Here is a 19,851-nt window from a genome sequence, read left to right on the forward strand (position 1 = left end):
AAAAGGCCTTGCAATCAAACAAAAAAGGATAAAGAGAAGGGAGGGAAGACAAGCTTTCCTAAAAGCTGGCTCAGACAGAAAAAGCCACTGCACCCTCTGCTGGAGCCTGGAGAGGGGACTCCTCGAGACTTACTTCAGGCAAGCTGAATTACAATTATGTGTTGTCCATGCACAACATTATGTGTTGTCCTGTACAAGAGAAATCAATTTTTTCTGACTGTGTCTTTCCAGTTGTACAGCACAGATGAAAGCACAGCATGGCTTTCATCCCAGTTGGGGATGAACAGTGGTGCAAATTGTGCTCTAGATAACAGGAATTATAAATTCAGTGTCAGCCACACCTGCAAGGTGATAGGGCAGCAAAAAAGATTGTTTCCAGCAATAATTAAAATTAAACCTCTTTTTAGCCCAAGTATCCAAAGTGCTCAGGGACAGACTTGCAGCAGCGTCCAGGAGCAAATGGGGGAGATCCAACACTAATGGTTTGAGAATGTCTGGGTCAGAAATGCTGGAGAAGGGCCAGGCACCCCTTGCTGCTGGAGTGAAGAGCACCCACAAATCAGCTGAAACAGCCCAGGGCAAACTCCAAACTCGAGGAGGTTTTGGGGATCCTCAGCCCCATGTGAGCCCCTGATCACATCTCACAGCTCTTGGAGGGGCATGGCCAAGTTCTGAGGGGAAACAGAACAGAACATGGGCATCATCGAGCTCCAGAGCTGGACAGCCATGGCCTGAGATAGAGCACTCCTCGTTTCCATAACAAACCATTAGTCCATGAGGTTTTCTAGAACCACAGGTCTTCCCCATTTCACAATATGATCAATTATTCCAAAGCTGTGAGTCCAAGAAGGACCTTGCAAAAAAAGTAGGAATTTCTTATGAGAGATGCAGGAGCATGCAGACTACCTGGAGACAATTGATTATTTTTTAAAAGGGAAAAGACCCTGACCTATCCCTCATTGCGGCAAAGCACCAAATCCTAGGGATGTTTTAATTAATCCTCACACACCAGTGAAGGAAACTCTTTGCAGGAAATACTGTTTGCAGAGAGAACTCATAGAGGAAAGTTATCACCACAAAGGTAATAAATCCACAGGGAATGATCAGTGGATTTAATGGCACAAGAAGGAGTTATTTACAAACCCTGTGTTAATAGTGAAATGTGATTATCAAACCTGGAGCACGTGTTCAGCAGCAGGGTGCTGATACCACTGGAAGTGGCATTTAGGGTATCACAAAGCAGCTGTGACTCCTCAAATGCATCAAGGGAGACCCTGCTCATGTCCTCCACTCTGAGGGATTGTTGCCCACAAGAAAGACTTGCTGCTGGATACTCATTGGCAGGTTAAAATTAAAGGGGATGTATTTTCTAGAATTTATTTATAATTAAACTAGAACTTGGATGATTTCAATAATGCACTCTGGCCCCAGGATTTGTGGCTCTACTGTAGAATATCTCCTCACTCAGAGGAGCCCAGGCTCATTTTCTGGCTTGTCAGCACAACCACATCACTCCTCTCTCTCCATGTCTCCCCTCTTGTGTCAAACACATTGATTCATCTTCATCTCACAGCTCCTCAGCTCATCCCAGCACTGGTCCTCTCCCACGTGCTGTCAAACCATCAACACCCACTGCAATCTGCCAGCCCCACTCACCTCCACTGCCAAAGGCAAACTCCAGCCAGTCCCCTGCTTGGCTGCCTGCAGGAGAGCTCCTTTCCATCATCCAGCTCTTCTCCACATGCAGGAGAGCTCTTCTCTGTGGAAACCCAGAGCACTGGGAATATTTCTGTGTCCTGCTCTGGGGTGCCCTGACCTCCAGGGGAGCACTGACTTTGACCCTCATCCATGGAGAAAGTTTCCTAGACTTCAAGATAGACTGGAATCCACAAAAGTGTGAAATAGATTATAGAGAGCAGTGTAGGTGTGTCACTTGGTGGGAAATTGAGGTTTTGGGATTTTTAGTATGTTGTGAATGGAAGCAAGATGGAGGGCACAGGGTGTCATCCTGGGTTTCTTCCTCAAGCTTCTTCTTCCTCCTTCTCCATGGGTTTGGGTGGCATTTTGTAATTGGGCAGAAAAGTCTGCATTGTGGGCTCTGTGGGATCAGTTATTGGGTTAAAAGGGAAAATAATCCAGGAGTCAGCTCTTAATTGGATAGTTCAGTCTTAAAGTACCTTGGAACAAGAGATTGTTAGCCATTTTGTGCCTTCTAATGAAAAGCTGCTGAACTCACAGCACTGAGATTGTTTTACTGATAAGAAATAATCAACACCTGAGTCCAAACACAAATTACTGTCCCAAGCGCCTCCAACCCAGACTCAGGGAAACCCACAACTGGGACCCCCACACTTCTCCACCACACAGAAACCCTCCTCAGCTGTCCCCTGGAAGTTCCCTCCTGCATGGAAAAGCCAGCTGAGCCCTTCCCCCAATTCTGGCCACCGTGGAGTCTCTCTGCTCTGTCCCTCCTGTGGTTCAGCCCTGTGAGTCCCCTCTCAGTGTGGCTCCCACACATCCCTGCCAGAGGGAGCGGGGGGACCCCTGGGGACCATCAGCCATGGGGAGGTGAGTCACTGGACACACAGACAGCACCACAAATCCATGCAAGACTCCAGCTTCTGGCTCTTGTCTTTGCAGGGTGAGTGACAGCTTAGCAATGCCTTCCCTTCAGTCTTACCAAGAGACACCCTGTGAAACAAACAAACCTCAGCTCTGGAGCCAGCTGTGCTGCACAGCTGGATTCCAAACAGCCTCAGGCACTTTGTATGGAGGATGCTTGCCTCCACTCTGGGGAAATCCAGCACAGCAGTGGAAATAGGTAAGAGAAATGACATTTAGACAGAGAGCTACATTTTAGCAGTATCTGACTTTTCTACTTTGAATGCCAGTGTAAGGTGTTTTTTTTTTCTTCATGCCTGCAATCCAGGCCTAGTCCCCTCCCATGGGAAGTCTGGGGCAGGGGCAAGGAGAGAGGCTTCACGAGAACAAACATTTAACCAAATCCTCCCTGAATCAGGACCACAGACCTTGGCAAAGAGCACTTGACCTGGAGTCAGCAACTTTCTCCACCAGCACTAAAAATACCCCTGAATGAGCTGTGGAAACGTGATAGCTCAAACATTTAGCAGGACTGCAGGCTAGACAGGGGTTTATAATGATATGGTTTCTGTTCAGAGACCTGCCAGGAGGCCATGCCCACACAGTTTGTATTTTAGTTGGGACAGGGCTCTGCCAGCCTGAAGGTGGGGGGAGAGGTGGTACCTGCCTTTGCCTATCAGCAAAACCAGCCCCACTGCAGCACCACCTTTCTGTCTGCAGCTTTTCTAAATCCATCAACAGTTCCTCTTAAAGGGTAAAAGAAATCTGCTGAACACAAAAGAGTAGCAGCCACCACAATAGCTGCATGGCTTATTTTTATAGTCTGCTTTATGTGTTTTCATAATTAGATATCCAGTCTATTGCAGCTCTCCACCCTGTTAATGCCAAAGCACTGAGAAGTTGTTTGTGGACTGATCCCAGAAGCTGAGGCATCCAGAGAGGGGAGATTTGGGATCCTGGGCAACACAAGACCTGTTTGAGGATTGTGATTTAAACTACTCCAGGTGAGATAAATATCTCTTCCTTCTTCCAGATGAAAGCAAAGGTGCAAGAGCACGACCTTGGATGCCAGGGGCAGGGATAAACAGATGTTGAAATGAAGGGGGGAAAAAAGGCAATTTTTCCATTTTGCCCACAAACATCTGCTATTAGCAGGCACCAGGTCATCATTTCATGACAGATAAAAAGCAGAGGAGGCAAAGGGACTTCTGCACTACACAGCCCTTCAGCACACACAAAACATCCTCATGAACTCCAGCACTGGGGCTGAGTTCCCCTTAACCAGGGAAGGAGCAGCACAGGTGTCAAATATATCAAATATATACATATACATACACACACACACACACCAGAGACATTTTATCTCTACCAATACACAGACATGAGGATCCAGGGAGGTCTGCAGGACAGGCTGCTCAGTGGAACTGCCTTTGCCTGCCTTCCATGTGAGGGCAGTGGCAGCCCTGCCACTTTCACTGTCCCCTGCCCAGCCCAGTTCCATCTCACCATCATCTCCCTGCCCTGGAGCACAAGTGCTACCCATCCCTGGCTCTGCAGTGCCCAAAGCCAAGTCCTGGCTGGGACCAGGTTTCCATAGGCTTGTCCTGGGTGAGCTTTGTTTTTCCAAGGTGAGCTCTTGCTCTTATTCCCCAGCCCAGCAACAGGACAAGAGCAGAGACAAGACCACTGATGGGGACCACAGACAATGACCATTAACCTGGTGGGACACGAGGGACATCTTGGCACCACAGCAGGACATCCCTGCCACATTGCAGCTCATCCCTGCCATGCAGATGGTGACCCAGGAGCCCAAAAAATTCCTTTCTGCAAGAAGTAACAGCCAGCTGTGCACAGAAACCTGCAGGATTTAAAACTGATGGCAGGCTAAATAATCAATGTGGGGCAGAGAGACACTTATGGCCCTTGGGGTGGCACCTCGTGGGACAGGCAGAGGCAGCTGTCCCTCAGCCCGGGCAGCACTGGGGGGACAATGGCAATGCCAGGATTGCACACAGCAGTTCTGTTGCTCACATTAACTAATAAAAAACCACAATGTGTTTCTGCAGATTGAAGCAAGGCTTTTTGAAGAACCACAAACCCCTTCTTCTCCACAGGCAGGACGTTTCTAAATTATTTCCTGTGAAACTCTGCAGTAAAGTCTCTTTCTAAATTACACTCATTAGTTAAATTGGGTTTCATTACCATCCTTTCCCTCAGAGCCCATTACACAAGTTGATGCTGCATTTCAGGAATCCATTACATGCTAACAGTATTTCCTTTGAAAAAATAGTTTAACACCAAAAAGTATTTTAAAAACTATGTCCTATTTTTTTGAAGGCCCAAAATGTTATCAGAGAAGGGAAGGCAAAAGCTGCCTTTGGACATCACAGTGACCTCTAGTTCATCCAAATTATTATTTTATAAGCACAATCAACAGAAACAATCGTTATTATCCCCATAAAATCTCTTTTTTACACTAATTCAGGCCCTCTTTTATGCAGTCTGCAGCATCTAGGAAATAGAAGTGACACAACTCAGAGGAAAAGTGTGCTGGCACATGGGATTGCAGCTTGTCATCTCATATGGTTCCTGTGGCATTTATCACCAGCAAGAAAAAAAAATTGAGGAAAAGTAAGACATTGCTAATAGGCATCTGCAGTGCTGTGCCCCAGGGCTTATCTCCTGTAAGAAATTAAACTAGAATCTTGCAAAATCTGGATTTTTCCAAAACCTGACATTCAGGAAAGCAAATCACCCTCTCTGCCATCTACCCATACCCATGGATTTCACTCTGTTTAAGCACATTGAGGTCTGTCAGGTTGTACTGACTGGTGAATGAAAGAAAACAAGAAGGATCTAGTCTGCTGGGTCAAGGGCCAGAAGAGGCTGTGAGTTTTCAGACACCTGTCTCACCAAATGAGCACTTATAGCATCAGTTGGGGATTCACATCCCTTACAGCATTGCCAACCACTTTAGTCATGTCTTGGTACTTGGTTAAACAGAAAGGAAACTATTAGAGCTATTTGCATCCCTTCCATAACAGGGGAAAACAACTCTCCTATTGCTAAGTGACAGACTGAGTCAAGCACTTCCTCTTCAGTGAAAACTTTATTAGATCTCAGCATGGTTACAATTTTGGAAATTGTTTTTAGAGACTTTTATGAGCTTGAGAGCTAGAATTTAATGCCATTGTCTTTTAAATTTAATCTTACTTGAATTACATTTAATTTGATTGCTCTGTGGTGCTTACTTGCACATCAGCAGTTCACCAGTTTGCTACTCCTTAACCCTTTTACAAGTAAGGCACCCACCCTGCCTGGTGCAACCCCCAAATACAGAGCAGTGGGCACTTCTGCCCCACAGGATGACCTGCAGAGCCTACAGAGCTGCAGTGTTTGGGTTTTTTTGTGATTTTTTTTTCCCTTCAGACAGACACACTAGGTAGGCTCTGCAGCCATAGCTAGAGAGAATTGCCTGCACCTCACACACACCTTCCCCTTTGCTCAGTGTCTCCCAGCACTGTTTGAGATGAGGAAAATCCCATCCTGCCTCACTTACCTCCCACACAAGTCCCCCATCACTTTCTCCACCACACAACCCCTGCCCTTGCTTTGCTCCCCTTGTCCTGCTTTATCCCTTCCACACTCCTGCCATCAATGCAAAATTCAGTAATTGCCAATCACTGCCATCTGTCTGCCAACCTTTTTTCTGCAAATTTAAAAAACCCACCTTTGGATCCAGTTAGGAATAAGCAAAATGGGAAGAAAGTGGTTGGTTATCTGCATTGCTCCAAGCCTTGGGATGTTGTTCATACACACAATGAGGCCAAACCCCCATGAGATGCAGCATGGTGGGGGCAGAGAAGGTGAGCAAAGCATCTGCTGCTCTTGCACAGCTCACCCAAAACCTTCATTAGTCACTCTTTCCCTCCCTGCTCTTTATCTCAGGGTATGATGCAAAATGTCAGCAAGTAATTTGGTCTTTTCCATGCTTAATTCACTCAATGTAAAAACCTCTCATCCCAGTTAGCAAAATCAAACTGAAGCCAACAATTGTCCCAGAGGGGTGCCAGGAGCCAAGCCTTGCAGACCCTCACCATCTTCTCCTCTCCCACACTGGTGGCAGCCAGGCAGAAATTTATTAAGAGACCCCAGAGAAACCCATCTGCAGCCTGGAAATGCAGATTTCCACAGAGCTCTTTACCTAATTTTCCAGTGTGGCACAGAGCTGGAGCACATTTTTCTGCAGCCCAGTGTGTTGGTGTCCCCTCTCTGGGGACAGGAGCAGAAGCCAGCTGTGGTGACTTCTCTGCTGTGGGTCAGAGCAGTGTCAGAGATGTCATGGGCTGCTGGCCTTGCTGTTGTGTTTGAAGGATGTCCTTGAAGCTGATGGGTTTCCCTGTGGCCTCTCACCACTGTGCATTCACCTCCACTGCTTTGAACTGAGCGTGCAACAAGAAACTGAGAGTGATTAGCCCTTGTGATGTTTATTAGAAGATTTAGGAAAAAAACTACTTATTTTCTGAGGAAACATAAAATTACTTCACTCATTGTTTTCTCCTCTTTGATCTCTCAAACAAAATTGGTAATTAGAAATTAATTTAGGATGGTGCAATGTTATCTGGCTTGGTTTAGCTGAGCCCTGAGCATGGGAAGCAGTGCACAGAAGTAGCTACTAAATATTTTTTTGCCTATATAGTCTGTCTAAACATCTTGTTTCACAATTTTGCTGTCAAATAGATTTTCCCGTCTCTATGTATGACATTTGACAAGCAGGAAAACAGTACACCAAGAGAGTTTCTTCTTGAGGAAAAAATCACTCAGGGATCCAAGTGGGACAGCAGGGTGTGGGGGGCTTAAACTCCCCCATGTAACAGGACCAGCACGATGCCCCCTCTCATCTTGCTGGTCTCAGGGGGTTGTCTGGAGCTGAAACAACAGACTTTGAAGCCACCTTCAGCCCATCGTCAGCTGGTCAAGGGTTGTGGAAAAATTTTCTTGAAGAAATAATATTGATTGAATAAGCAAGAATCAACTGAGGCATATTGATTACTACCAGCATGCCTGACTTCTTAAAAGCTTTCTACTGAACAATCAATACAGAGAGTGTCCAGAAATGTTTCTGTCTTTAATGCAAGCACCTTTGACTTCACAAAGAATACACAATTCATAAAATAAATGAAGACTGCCTAGGGCCTGGGCTCTTTTACTTAGGGAAGGCATTAGAGATTTCCTGCATTCTTTGAGGTCAGACCTCCAGTGCCAGCATATAATTTTCCCTTCCTCTTCCCAGAGCCCAAAGAGGATTGTGCCTGCTGACTCTTCCCACACACAAATGTCAGCTCTTTGCTGTTTCTTAAAGCATTGCTGCTAAATCTTTTATCATTTTATTGTCATTTGTATTTTGCTGCTGAATGTTACAACTTTGGCAGGCTTTGAAACCATTTCACAGGAGGGAGTTTCTCCCTGTCTCTCTCCTGTGTTGATAGGACTCTGTGTGAAGATGTTTTATATCAAACCCTTCAAGTACAGTGGCCCCATTGGGGGGGAGTGAAAATCAGTGTCCTGGTGCCCATGCCAAGGGTGACTGAGGGGTGATATCCCATGGATTTATGGATATTCCATATCCAGAACTGTGCCTCAAGAGATCCTGTCCCAGCCTGTGAGCAGGAGGCTGCACATCAGGGTCAAACCTGCAGCCCCCCACCGCAGGGCACTGCTTGGGCACAGGGAGTCACTCCAGCAGAGTGGGCACCCCTGAGCCTCAGGCAGTTGTTCCACATCAGAAGTATCCATGAATAAAATCCTGGTGGTTATCTGAGCAAGACCAGACTCAGAGTAAGGTCCAAACCTGCTTCAAAGCTGGTACCATGTCCAGTCCATCACTGTTCTTTTGGGTGTGGGCTCTTGCAGCAGGGACAGAGGATGGTGGGAGGAAATGGATCCTCAGTGCTCCGCAGCCTGAGCCCTGCTGCAGCTCAATCCTCTTGGATTTCACTGCTTTCTTTCAGCCAAAAGTGAAGATTTCTTTAATAAGCAGAAATTTCACTTGTGCCTAAACATGGAAAATCACATTATTAAAGGTCTGCCTCACTACAAGATTGCTTTGAATTTCTTTGGTGCTGTCATAGAGTTTGGGCTAGGTTCTGCTTTTTTAAGGGGAGAAAAAACCTGTATAAAGCTGAAACCCAAATCTTCCCTGGGGCCCATCTCCAAAGCCATAAAAGAGCAGTGATGAAGGAACTCATTCCTTTTCCCCAGACTCCTGCCTCAGGATTGCCTTGGCACTCGCAGGTTTCTTTTTGTCCAAGTGAGGCATTTCTTTCCATTAGTAAATCAGCTGAAGACTTTCCTGCGACAACAAGCTCTTGTGAACAGGTCAGGGCTTCTCAGGCCAAGGCTGCCAACTCACTACTGGGAGTGGCAAGGGCTAAAGTGCTCTGCAAGTGCTGCAGGCTCATGTATTTCCTAGCTCAGCAGGGAAGCTGCTTCTGTGGGGGCTGTGTATGTCCTGGCAGCATGTTTCTTTCTTCTAACTACATAAGGGTGTTTGCTGCACCTGTCAGAGGTGCTCAGCCTGCTGTGTCTTATTCACCCTCCCCAGGAACCACTTTAATTTTGCTATGAATGAAAAATCAGCATGTCCACATTAATATTCAGCCCTACCTGCGGAGGCAGAGAGTGACCAGGCATTGAAGGCAAGACATTACAATGAACTTGTGAAAATTTGTTGTGAAAAAAACCCAATACTTTTTCTTCTTCTTTTTTTGCTTCTATTTCAGCAGAAGTCTCAGTGTTATCCAGGTTGACAAATATTTTAAAATTTATATCAGGAATTTGGTTGCCCTTATAAAAGAAAGACTCCCACCTACAATTCTGTTGTTTAAAATTCCATGTTCTAACACAGTTATCAGCTTATATTTGAAGAGAAGAACCCACTCAAACCCCCACCTCTCCATGCAAACCCTAATGAGAACTGAGATGACTTTTGGGACTGAGCAGGGCTCTGAGCCTCCACCAGCCCCAGCTTTGCCCCTCCAAGAGTAACATTTTCACCTGTCCATTAATGACCACAGCTCAGCACTTCTCCAGTGTGTCCCACAGACAGTTTCCCAAGCATTTTCAGGGATTCCTTATTGAATTACAGTTTTTCCAGCAGCACAGGGATGCTCTTGCGTAAAACCTTGCAGTTTTAGCAGGGGCTGCCACCCAGCAGCAGAGAAGAACAAATAAATATCCATTTCTATTTCAGGTTACAGACCCACTGGGGCAAACAGTATAAGGAAATTCAGTTTTATCTTCTCAGTCTATTAAAAATTAACTGGGTCTAGAGGAAGGGAAAATACAATGTGTAGCTGACTCTGGGAGGGAAATAAAGAGCTGGTAAAATACAGAGTTCTGGAAATGTTTAAGGTGAGGGGAAGGAACAGGGAGAATTAGGCTTTTGAGTAGAGAGCTAGCAAACTCAGCCATGCAGATTTGCTTTGTTTCTGCACAGGTTCTGCACAGATTCATTCCCTTCTATCCCTTTTGTTTTATAAGTTTGTATCACAAGGTCCCAGACTAACTGCCTAAAGTTGCAACCCTAATCTGTGCTGTGCCCTTCCATTTCCTCAAGCCTTAGAGGACTTTTGGAGGGTTCAGCTGAAGCTTTGTCCTCCCCAGGAGATAGAACATAGGTAGCAAAAAGGTATTTTGTGTTCTTTAGCCCACCCTACTGGAACCAGCCAACCTCAGGCTGAGGTGCGCTGGTTAATAAGGGCAAATAAATCTGAGATGGAGCCTTCAATCGGAATTGTGCAATAGCACAACTTCAGCTTCGTCTTCAGCTCATACTTGGCAAAAAGGGCAGGACTGGCATCTGCCCCAGCCTGAGCGCGGCTCAGCACGGCAGCCCAGCCCTGCCCTTCGGTGGTCAGCGAGCACAGCCTGCTGATAGCCCACCAGAACTGCAGCCCCAGCCCTGGGCTCGGGGCTTAGATCATTGCTGGGAAAAAATTCCTCCCATTTCAACCATCAGGAGCTGGAATTATTACCCTTGCAATCTGTTTTACATTGTGCCCACTGGAGTTTCATCATAAAAGCCTGTGCAGCAAGTGGCAGGAGTAAACTCCTCTACAGTCATTTTTGAAATATATTTCATTTTATAATGATTAGCACATAGAATATGATTCATTTTTCAGAGAAACAGCTTTTAGGGATTTTTAATGACCTATTGTCCACAGCTCAGCTGGGAGGTGAGTGCTCAGCACTGACTTATTACCACGTGGAACACTGGGCTAGCCAAGAAGGACCAAGGCAAAGGTAAGCGATAGGAAGAGGATTTACCTTTTCAATCACCTGCCAAAAAACCTGGCAAGCCTACAGTTGTGAGATTGTAAAAGGACCAAGAAATAAAATGCTCAGCACTCATTTACCCAGTTCACTGGGGAGCAGCCCTTCAGAAGTAGCAAAGAGGAAGGACTTATTCAATTTTTGGAAGTTGGTTGAATGCAGCTGTGTAAAGGAAACAATGGGGGAACCAGCCCTCACTGGTGTGCAAGCAGAAGTGGGAGGCAGCATGGCTGGAAGGAAACCACGGGGTTTGGTGTGGGGGTGGATTTGCTCTGGCTCACAGTTTGACCCTGGCTTTGCTGATGTTTCTGCCCAAAGGCACCACTACCATTCCCCAGGCATATCTCAGTTTTCTGGGGCTTTTTCCTCCAAAAATCTTTTTCCATTCTTCTGCTATGCAACTTTATTTATTAAGAGATAATATTAAGATAATTAATAAGTTAAGGGGGACTAGTCTAAGGTTTGCAAGGTTTATGGAGACAAGCATGGCTGGTACCACCCAAAAGCCCTGGTAACTGGCAGTTTACACTCCTGAAATATGACATCATTTACACAGCAGAATCAGGGTATCTTGGAAAGGCTGACCAGCAAAGGAGGAATTTCTTCAGGACAGCATCAGGCTTAACTCCTTCTCTGCCTGTTGGGATCCCCAACATCAGAAGAACATGGACCTGCTGGAGCAATACCAGAGGAGGCCCTGGAGATGCTCTGAGGGCTGGAGCCCCTCTGCTCTGGAGCCAGGCTGGGAGAACTGGGGGTGCTCACCTGGAGAAGAGAAGGCTCCAGGGAGACCTGAGAGCTCCTTTCTAAAGGGACTCCAAGAGAGCTGGAGAGGGACTTTGGACAAGGGCCTGGAGAGGCAGGACAAAGGAGAATGGCTTCCACTGCCAGAGGGCAGGGTTAGATGGGATATTTGGAAGCAATTCTTCCCTGTGAGGGTGGTGAGGCCCTGGCACAGGTTGCCCAGAGAAGCTGGGGCTGCCCCATCCCTGGAAGTGTTCAAGGTCAGTCTGGAAGGGGCTTGGAGCAGCCTGGGAGAGTGGAAGGGACATGGCAGGGCGGTAGGAAGGAGATGGTTTTTGAGTTGCCTTCCAACCCAAACCAGCCTATTATTCTGTGACTCAGTGATATCAGCCCAAACACTCCCTTTTGCCTGCTGAGACATTGCTTGTCCATCAGAAGACCTTGAAGGGTTTTCTTACACAGCCACTTAAGTTATTTCTGACACTAAAGGGGGAAAATGGGGACCTCACACCCCATGCAAAAGAAGGGAATCAGCATTTCCCAGTTTAACCCACCTGGCTCCCCTCCATCTCCGTGCCCATTTGCCACCACAGGGAAGGAAATGGTGCAACTGCAGCTCCCAGGACTGTGCAATGCCAGGGGTTGTTCCATATCCTTCTGTTACTGGGTGCTGAGTGGCCAGTTCATGTCTTTCACAACTGCACCTACCAACTATTAAATTAACATCTGGAGCCCAACACAAGAATCCCTCCAGCTTCGGTTCTGAGCTGCCTCATGCCCCAGGTGAGAGGTCTCCACCTGCCAGCTCACCCAGGGAAGAAGGGGAAGGCACTGAGACATCCCAAATGCCTCATCCTTCACTTGAAAGCTGTTTTATTAAGAGTACTTTACCACAAGTGCATTAGATACACTGCAATGGCATTTTGATATGTTTTTGAAAGACCAGAGCAAGATACAATGCTGTTAGGATCTCTTACAGAGAAGAAATAAAAATAAATGTGCACAGTTATGAGCAATTTGGAGTCAGCCCTGCACTCAGGAGAGATGGGAAAAAAACTGCAATGAGCAGGCAGCTTAGAGCCATTTTACGAAGAACCAGACTGCAGAACAGGGCTCAAGGAAAACCTTCTTCAGGGTCTGTGCACCCATAATACCTCCCCTTCCTGTACCTAGCAGCTTGGCTGCCTTTACAACAAGCTTTTCCTTCACAAGACTTTGTAGAGCAGATTGAATTGCTGCAATTCTTTCCTTGGTAAAATTTGGAACATGTGAGTTCACAGGAGTCTATAAAAATCAGTAGTTTGTCAAGGCAGGTCTGCCCCAGGCTAAAGTTATCTAATGAGGTATTTAAAACTCTCCCACTGCAAACTGAAATAAATCAGAAATAAAATCTAGTTGAGAGAGATCATTATTGCAGAAATCCCACTGGACACCCCTCAACTGGGATTGGGCCAGGCATCCCCTGAAAAAAAAATCTTTATTTTTAAATGGTTTTGATTGCAGTAGGGAAAAAGCTTCCAGCAGCCAGTAGAGAGCCAGCCAAGCTCAGAAACACTTTACAACCTCTCTGCTATGAAATCCTCATTGAAAGTGCCACCCATACCACCTCCCCTGCTGACTCCTGCTGTTAAGGAGAGCTGAGAGGGTTTGCAGAGAGCTTGTGTCAAATGAAGGAGAATAAGCAATGAGTGCTGTTTCTGGCAAGGATCATACAAAACCACACATCCCATCTTTCAGTTCAGGGATAAGCAGCATTCCCAAACCCTGAATACCCACTGAGAACCCTTCCCAGCACATTGTGTCATTTAGCAGCCAAGACTCCATTATATGAAGCAAATTACAACCAAAAGCCCTATCCAAACTGGACTGAAGGGACATAACTTTTACATAAATATCTGTTTGGTGGTTATGAGTGTGGAAACCAGCAGCTCTTCCTGGCAGCATGGAGAAGAAAGCAGCAGGGATAAAACCAGCCAAACCACTTGTTGTAACCTCAGGGAGGGCTAAAAGATTGTTTGGGGATTAAATATTGGCTGTAAAGAAAAGCTTGGAAATGCAAGTGAAAAATTTGTCTCCAACTGCTTGTTCCATGGAGGTTTTCAGAAAACACAATGTACAGCTGCTTTTGCAAACTGGAAGTGGGGCAGAGGCACATCTGTTTCTTCTCTGAATAAAATCTGTGGGACTTCTAGAGGTTTCTGTAACTTGAAATATCAAATAATTTATGTGAAAGCACCATGACTCATTTGAATTTCATATTATCCACAACATGTCTGTAAAGAGAATCTAATGCTTTTCTGAAGGATTACCAGAGACACAAAGTACTATTAGGTTATATTTATAGAACAATAGGTGAAACCAAGAAGGTACTGAAGGCATCACTTTAAAACCTAGAATTATTGAACTCCAGGTCAGTTTTGCCCATGCAACGTGGGTTTGCAACTGTTGTTTCAGAACTTGGAGATGTTTTAATAAGTATTACACTGTTAAAACCCCAGGGTTTCAGTGAACAGACTTCATGAATTTAAGTGAAATAAATGACAATTTCAACTGAACCAGAAAAAAAGAAATGTTTTGATGCAAAAGCATCTGTTTCTCTTTGCACAAATGAATACTCATTAACATCAAACACCTCCTGTGTTCTCAGTCACAAAGCTCTGGTGGGCACAAACACCCAGGGAGAAATGAGCAGTAAAGGACAAACTGGTGACATCCGCTCTGGAGCTTTGGCCACCTCTGCCCTCCAGTTCAATCCTCTGAACCATATCTGTGGTTCCTACCATTTTTGGCCAAAATGTGACCTTACTCCAGGAAGGGGAAGAAAAGATATTAAGAAATAGCTCAACCAGAGTTTCCTGAAATGTGGGGTCATTTCCATCTCTTACTGTTAAGAGCCCAAATATTTTATCCATCTTTCCCAACCATCTTTAACAACTGTCAGAGCCTGCAGACCACCACAGTGCCCAATATGACAACACCACCAGCCTGGAGCTGTAATATTTAGCTCAAGACTGATTGGCCAAGACAACGGACTTGTGCTTTCAAAAGCACATAAATACCTCAGGCAGCAGCTGTTCAATGTCTTTGACAGGATCAAAGAACACGGGTGACAGGGCCCCAAAATGCCAGCTCTCAGTCTGGTCACTCTGGTCAGCTTGGTGTCCACTGGTGAGTTGAGATTGCTGTAATGCAGCTGGGCTTCTCTGGGGTTAGTCAGACAATAATGAATTATTGAAATTCTCTTGAACATAAATAATGCTGAGGTTTTTTTGAGGAATGGTGGTAATGTGGGCAGTTATGACTGTTATACAATATGGAATTAGGCGTGCATTAAGAGACGTATATTGAAGTAGTTGGAGCTTTCAGAAAGAATCATAAAATCATTATGGTTTGAAAAGACCTCTAAGATCATCAAGTCCAACCATCAACCCAGCACCATTAGAAAGTAAAAATAGTTTATCTATAGCTTTATCTATATCTTTATCTATAGCTTTGCTTTCTTTCTGGTGTATGTACCTAAAAGCAACACATCAGGAAAAAATGGATCAAGTCTATACAACAGGTTGTAGAATGCCCTTTTACCTACAGTTTCTGCAATTACAGACTCCTTGGAGCTCATGTCTTTCCCTTTAAACGCCCTATTTTGTACCTGAACGCTTTCTGTTGCACGGGACTAAGAACATGGTTGAATTTTCCCTGTTTTTCCTCTCTTCCATGTGAAGTTTTCACCAAGCAGCTGGATGCACACCCGCCCCAGCAGCAGCACGGGCACTGGGCACAGATCTGCAGCGGGAACCCCACCAACCGCATCCGTGGCTGTGACAGATACGGCTGCGGCAATTTCGGCGCTGACAGGTAACATGGCTGCCCGGCCACCGGGGGTCACCTCCCTTTCCTACACTAAATGTGCAGGCACCAGAAAGAGTACAGCTACACAGAGCTGTCACTCAGAATGAGAGAATACTGCTGTCTGCAGGACCTCTTGCTGGTTTCTGGGATATTCCGTACAGAAGCACAGTGATACCACTGCTGACAACAGATGCAGGGGTGAAGGAGCAGGACAGATACATGAATCACAGACAGAATAAAGGAAATGGAAGTATTTCAAGGATCTGTGTCATTTGCCCTTGTTGCTTATACTCCAGAAATTTAACCAACACTCAGGAAGCTGAGTAGATTCAATTACACAAACTAAAAACCTGTCAGCATCACTGTCTTTAAGTAGGGACCTCATACAACAACAGGTTATATTTCTCTGAAGAAATGCTTTTATATGTAGAATGACTCCCCCATTTTCTTGTCATCTCCTCAGGCTCTAAAAGTGTCCATCTTCATCATATAGCTTCCAAATTTCTAGGTGAGAAAATGCCAGCCAAGATTCTATTTTACATGGCACACATGGTTTTTGGAATAAAATGGTACTTTTCCCTAACAGTTTGAAATACCCCATGAACTTGGGAAAAAAAAAAATAAGTTAAATTTGAAATTTCATCCCACTCTGAACAAAGTCAGAGTAATGTGAACAATTTACAACAACAACAACAACAAAAAGATGCTTCAAACCTGCTACTACTGTTCAATTTCATTGCAGGTAAAAAATTTTTGTTAGACAAGCTCCACCTATCATCCTGCATTAAGTGACCAATTGAAACATAGCAATAACCTTGAGAGATATCCCTAATTATGCATTTCTGCCTCCAGGCAGGGTGGCAAAGGAAAGCATGCGGGTGTGGATGTCATCTGCTCTGACGGAGCCACGGTGTACGCTCCCTTCAGCGGGCAGCTCTCGGGACCCATCCGCTTCTTCCACAATGGGAATGCCATTGATGATGGAGTCCAAATCAGGGGATCAGGCAAGTAAACAGCAGGTGTGCTGTGAGATGTGCACAAGTAATCACTTCATTTACTTGAGCAAGGTTTCTGTAACTCTTCAATTCAAGCACAGTGTTGATTAATCTTACATCCTCTCTAGTACGCTGGAATATTGGAAGACAGCACCAGCAGGATGTAGTCCTTTCCTATGCTTTTCTTGGAGAGGAGGGAAGAAAGGAGTTGAAAAACAGGTAGCAGGAAAATAACAACCCCAAATCAAAAAATAGGAAACAGTAAAAATAAAGCACCAGAAATATATCCTCAGTTTTGCTGAGAGGATGTTTTCCTGTCTCTATTTTCCAACACCCTTTTTTCCTTTTTGCCCTGGTAAGTACAGTAATTTTGATTTCACCATTGCTGGCACCTCGACTATATTTCTGTTTCATCCTAACAGTCTCCAGTAAGAGGCTGGCAGGGAATGCTTCTTGCTCATCCCGGGAGAAGATGCAGCTGATGTTTCCTGACCCTGCTTCCTCTCCTGTCTCTCCCAGGTTACTGTGTGAAGCTCGTCTGCATCCATCCCATCCGGTACCACGGCCAAATCCGCAGAGGGCAACAGCTGGGGAAAATGCTGCCCATGCAAAAAGTATATCCTGGCATTATTTCTCATATCCACGTCGAGAACTGCGACCACTCTGATCCTACTCATCTGCTTACACCTGGTAAAAAAAACCGCAACAAAAAACTCAACTCAGTACAAGAGTAGATTTGTACTCCAGGACCTGTGATACTCCTTTTGAATTTTTGTATTTATAGCATTTTCTTCTATGAAATAACCCTAATCTAGAAATATTACCATCCAGCTTAGGTATGCATTCCCTTTACATTTCCTAAAGGATTGCAAGTTTTATGGAGAAAAATCCAGCTAGAAACATGGGATGTAATGTCAGCATGTTCTTACCTAACTGTAAATCAAAAGTACTAGTTGCAAACATGCAAGTGATTAAACAATCTGGAAGTTAACTTTGATGTGCTGTGTTCTGTGTTTCAAAGATGTTCCACCACTGCCACAACAGGATGGGCGCTGGGCTGCAGTGTGTTCTGGGAACCCTACCAACGAGATAAGAGGCTGTGATAAGTATGGCTGTGGATACTATGGAGCTCCAAGGTAATATAATAATTAGAACACTTGGGGTTTTGTTGTACCACCACTGAAGTAAGAGCTAAACTTTGTTTAGGTCACATAAAAATTACAGCTTTGAAGGCTTGAATTGGACTTGAGAAACTTTTAGGCTGCCCACATTGTTCATAACACCTCTCTGCTTGGAGCTTTTTTATCAGACTAAACCATGCCTGACCCGACCTAGTGTTGGGAACACTCCTGACTCAAGTGGAGGGTTGGACTTGATGTCCTTCACACAACCAAAGTGACTCTATGGTTTTATTAGATTCTATGGTCTTTATTTAAAGCCCTGGAAGAAAGGCATTTTTCTCCAGCTCTAACAGGTCATCCACCCTTACATGACACTACCTCACCTACACCTTGGCAGATCCTTCAGCCAGTTTGCTGACACTGTTTCTGCCCTAACAGCCCGTTTCCAGATCTCCCCACATGCTGCCTAACCTCTCTCTGCAGCACTGGGCCTGAGCAGAGGTTTCTGTAAAGATGCGTTTGTTTTCAGACGCAGTGGCAAAGGGAAGCACCGGGCAGTGGATGTCATCTGTGCTGACGGGGCCACCGTGTATGCTCCCTTCTCTGGCCAGCTCTCTGGGCCTGTTAAATTCTTCCACAATGGAAATGCCATTGATGATGGAGTCCAGATCAGGGGACCAGGTAAACAGCTATCTGTCATTTAACATTTCTCTGTCCTGAGCTCATAAAGGATGCATTACCTTGCAGTTAGCCCCGTAGTTTAGCCATGTTTACTTCTATCCATTTACATTCAGAACTTTTTGCTTCTGCTACAATGCAAATAATTGAGTTCTGCAGAATGTCTTCAAGCTTTTTGCTTTTCCACCTCACAAATTCCCACCTTCTCTTTGCCTTCCCTCTTCTACCAAGTCAATGACTCCAACCACTACCTAATTTTTATGACCACAGTGTTTCTGCTATTTCAATATTTCCACTATTGTTATCTCAGTGGAAAGGGCAAGACAGACATTGTTAGTATTTCTGAAATATAGTATAGAACAAAAAATGCTTCACCAGTCAACTGAGGTTTTCCCTCTTGTTTTTCACCAGAGTTCTGTGTAAAACTACTCTGTATCCATCCCGTAAGATACAATGGTAAAATTTCCAAGGGACAAGTCCTTGGGAGAATGTTGCCGATGCAAAGAGTATTTCCTGGGATCACATCTCATATTCACGTTGAGAACTGCGACCACTCGGATCCTACAAGCAATCTTGAAAGGGGGAAAGGGCAAAGAGATTGAAATGGGAACACAGTAAATTCCAAATAAATCCATCTCAGCATCCAAAAGTTGTTTTTTTTTTTTCTTCTCATGCACAACAGTTTATACCATCACCTTTTCAATACTTTGAGCCTTACACAAACAGTGTCTGTTGGATGGCAACAGGGACTCACAAAACAAAAAAAGATTTGAGTTTTTGTTAGAATTTGCATTTACCAGATAATCAGGAAATTAGCAATGACTAGCTATAAGCTTTCTCAAGTCTGGAAAATCAGCTAAAATGCAGAGTGCTCACTCCCTCCTGTGGCAGAGAAGGTACATTCCTGTCAGCTTCTCCCCTGAGCACCAGCTGGCCTCACTTGTTCAGATCAGGGAGAAGAACAAATGCTCTAAAAAATACCAACATTCATCAACGCAGGCCTATTTAACTGGAAGCTTGGAGCTGGAACAAGCTGACGTTAAACAGCCACATTTGATTACCTTAAAGGTCTTGTCCAACCTCAGTGATTCTGTGATTCGTGGCTTCACAGAAACACTGCCTTTCTGACCAGGACTGAGAGAGAGACAATATTCAAAGCAGCCTTTTAAGAGTTCCCCCCTGAACTGTAACTCTGTCACCAGTGTTTATAAACACACCAACACTGTTCTGCTGGCTAGAGGGAGGACTCCAGGACTTCCCAATGACTCACAAGCTTTGTCCACGCTCCATTTTATGGTCTGCATGTCAGAAATAAGGTTTCAGGCACAAAGGTGAAGTGACAATAACCAATTTGCCACTCTCCAGTCTCTCCCAAGGCTTGTCACATACATTGCTTCTAGCAGGAGAGAACCCCAAGAGGACACAGTGCAACAGATGGATGAGTCTAGTGCATGGATTAAACCACTTTATTACATTTCCATTTGAAGCAAACCACACATCTTGAACAAAATACTGTTTGGAAATATTTC

At 45.0% G+C, this 19,851-nt stretch overlaps 1 protein-coding gene across 1 annotated transcript; it reads left to right on the top strand.

Annotated features, from left to right (window-relative positions):
- Positions 1-14,739: 14,739 nt before the first annotated feature.
- On the top strand, positions 14,740-18,971 carry LECT2 (leukocyte cell derived chemotaxin 2). Its single transcript, XM_059859998.1, has 7 exons — positions 14,740-14,847; positions 15,402-15,534; positions 16,381-16,532; positions 17,043-17,213; positions 17,545-17,659; positions 18,174-18,325; positions 18,734-18,971. Exons 1-7 carry the CDS (start codon positions 14,802-14,804, stop codon positions 18,922-18,924), a joined length of 960 nt encoding a protein of 319 aa, XP_059715981.1. The 5' UTR covers positions 14,740-14,801; the 3' UTR covers positions 18,925-18,971.
- The last annotated feature ends 880 nt before the right edge of the window (positions 18,972-19,851 follow it).

This window comes from Haemorhous mexicanus, chromosome 15, assembly GCF_027477595.1.
Source record: "Haemorhous mexicanus isolate bHaeMex1 chromosome 15, bHaeMex1.pri, whole genome shotgun sequence".
In the NCBI taxonomy this organism is placed as follows: Eukaryota; Metazoa; Chordata; class Aves; order Passeriformes; family Fringillidae; genus Haemorhous; species Haemorhous mexicanus.

What these genes read in the sequence shown, in the direction of transcription:
- LECT2 (XM_059859998.1), top strand. Translation starts at nt 14,802, where the DNA reads ATGCCAGCTCTCAGTCTGGTCACTCTGGTCAGCTTGGTGTCCACTG. An exon ending in TACTCATCTGCTTACACCTG is followed by an intron (nt 17,214 to 17,544) that starts GTAAAAAAAACC and finishes TGTGTTTCAAAG; the next exon opens with ATGTTCCACCACTGCCACAA. An exon ending in AGTCCAGATCAGGGGACCAG is followed by an intron (nt 18,326 to 18,733) that starts GTAAACAGCTAT and finishes GTTTTTCACCAG; the next exon opens with AGTTCTGTGTAAAACTACTC.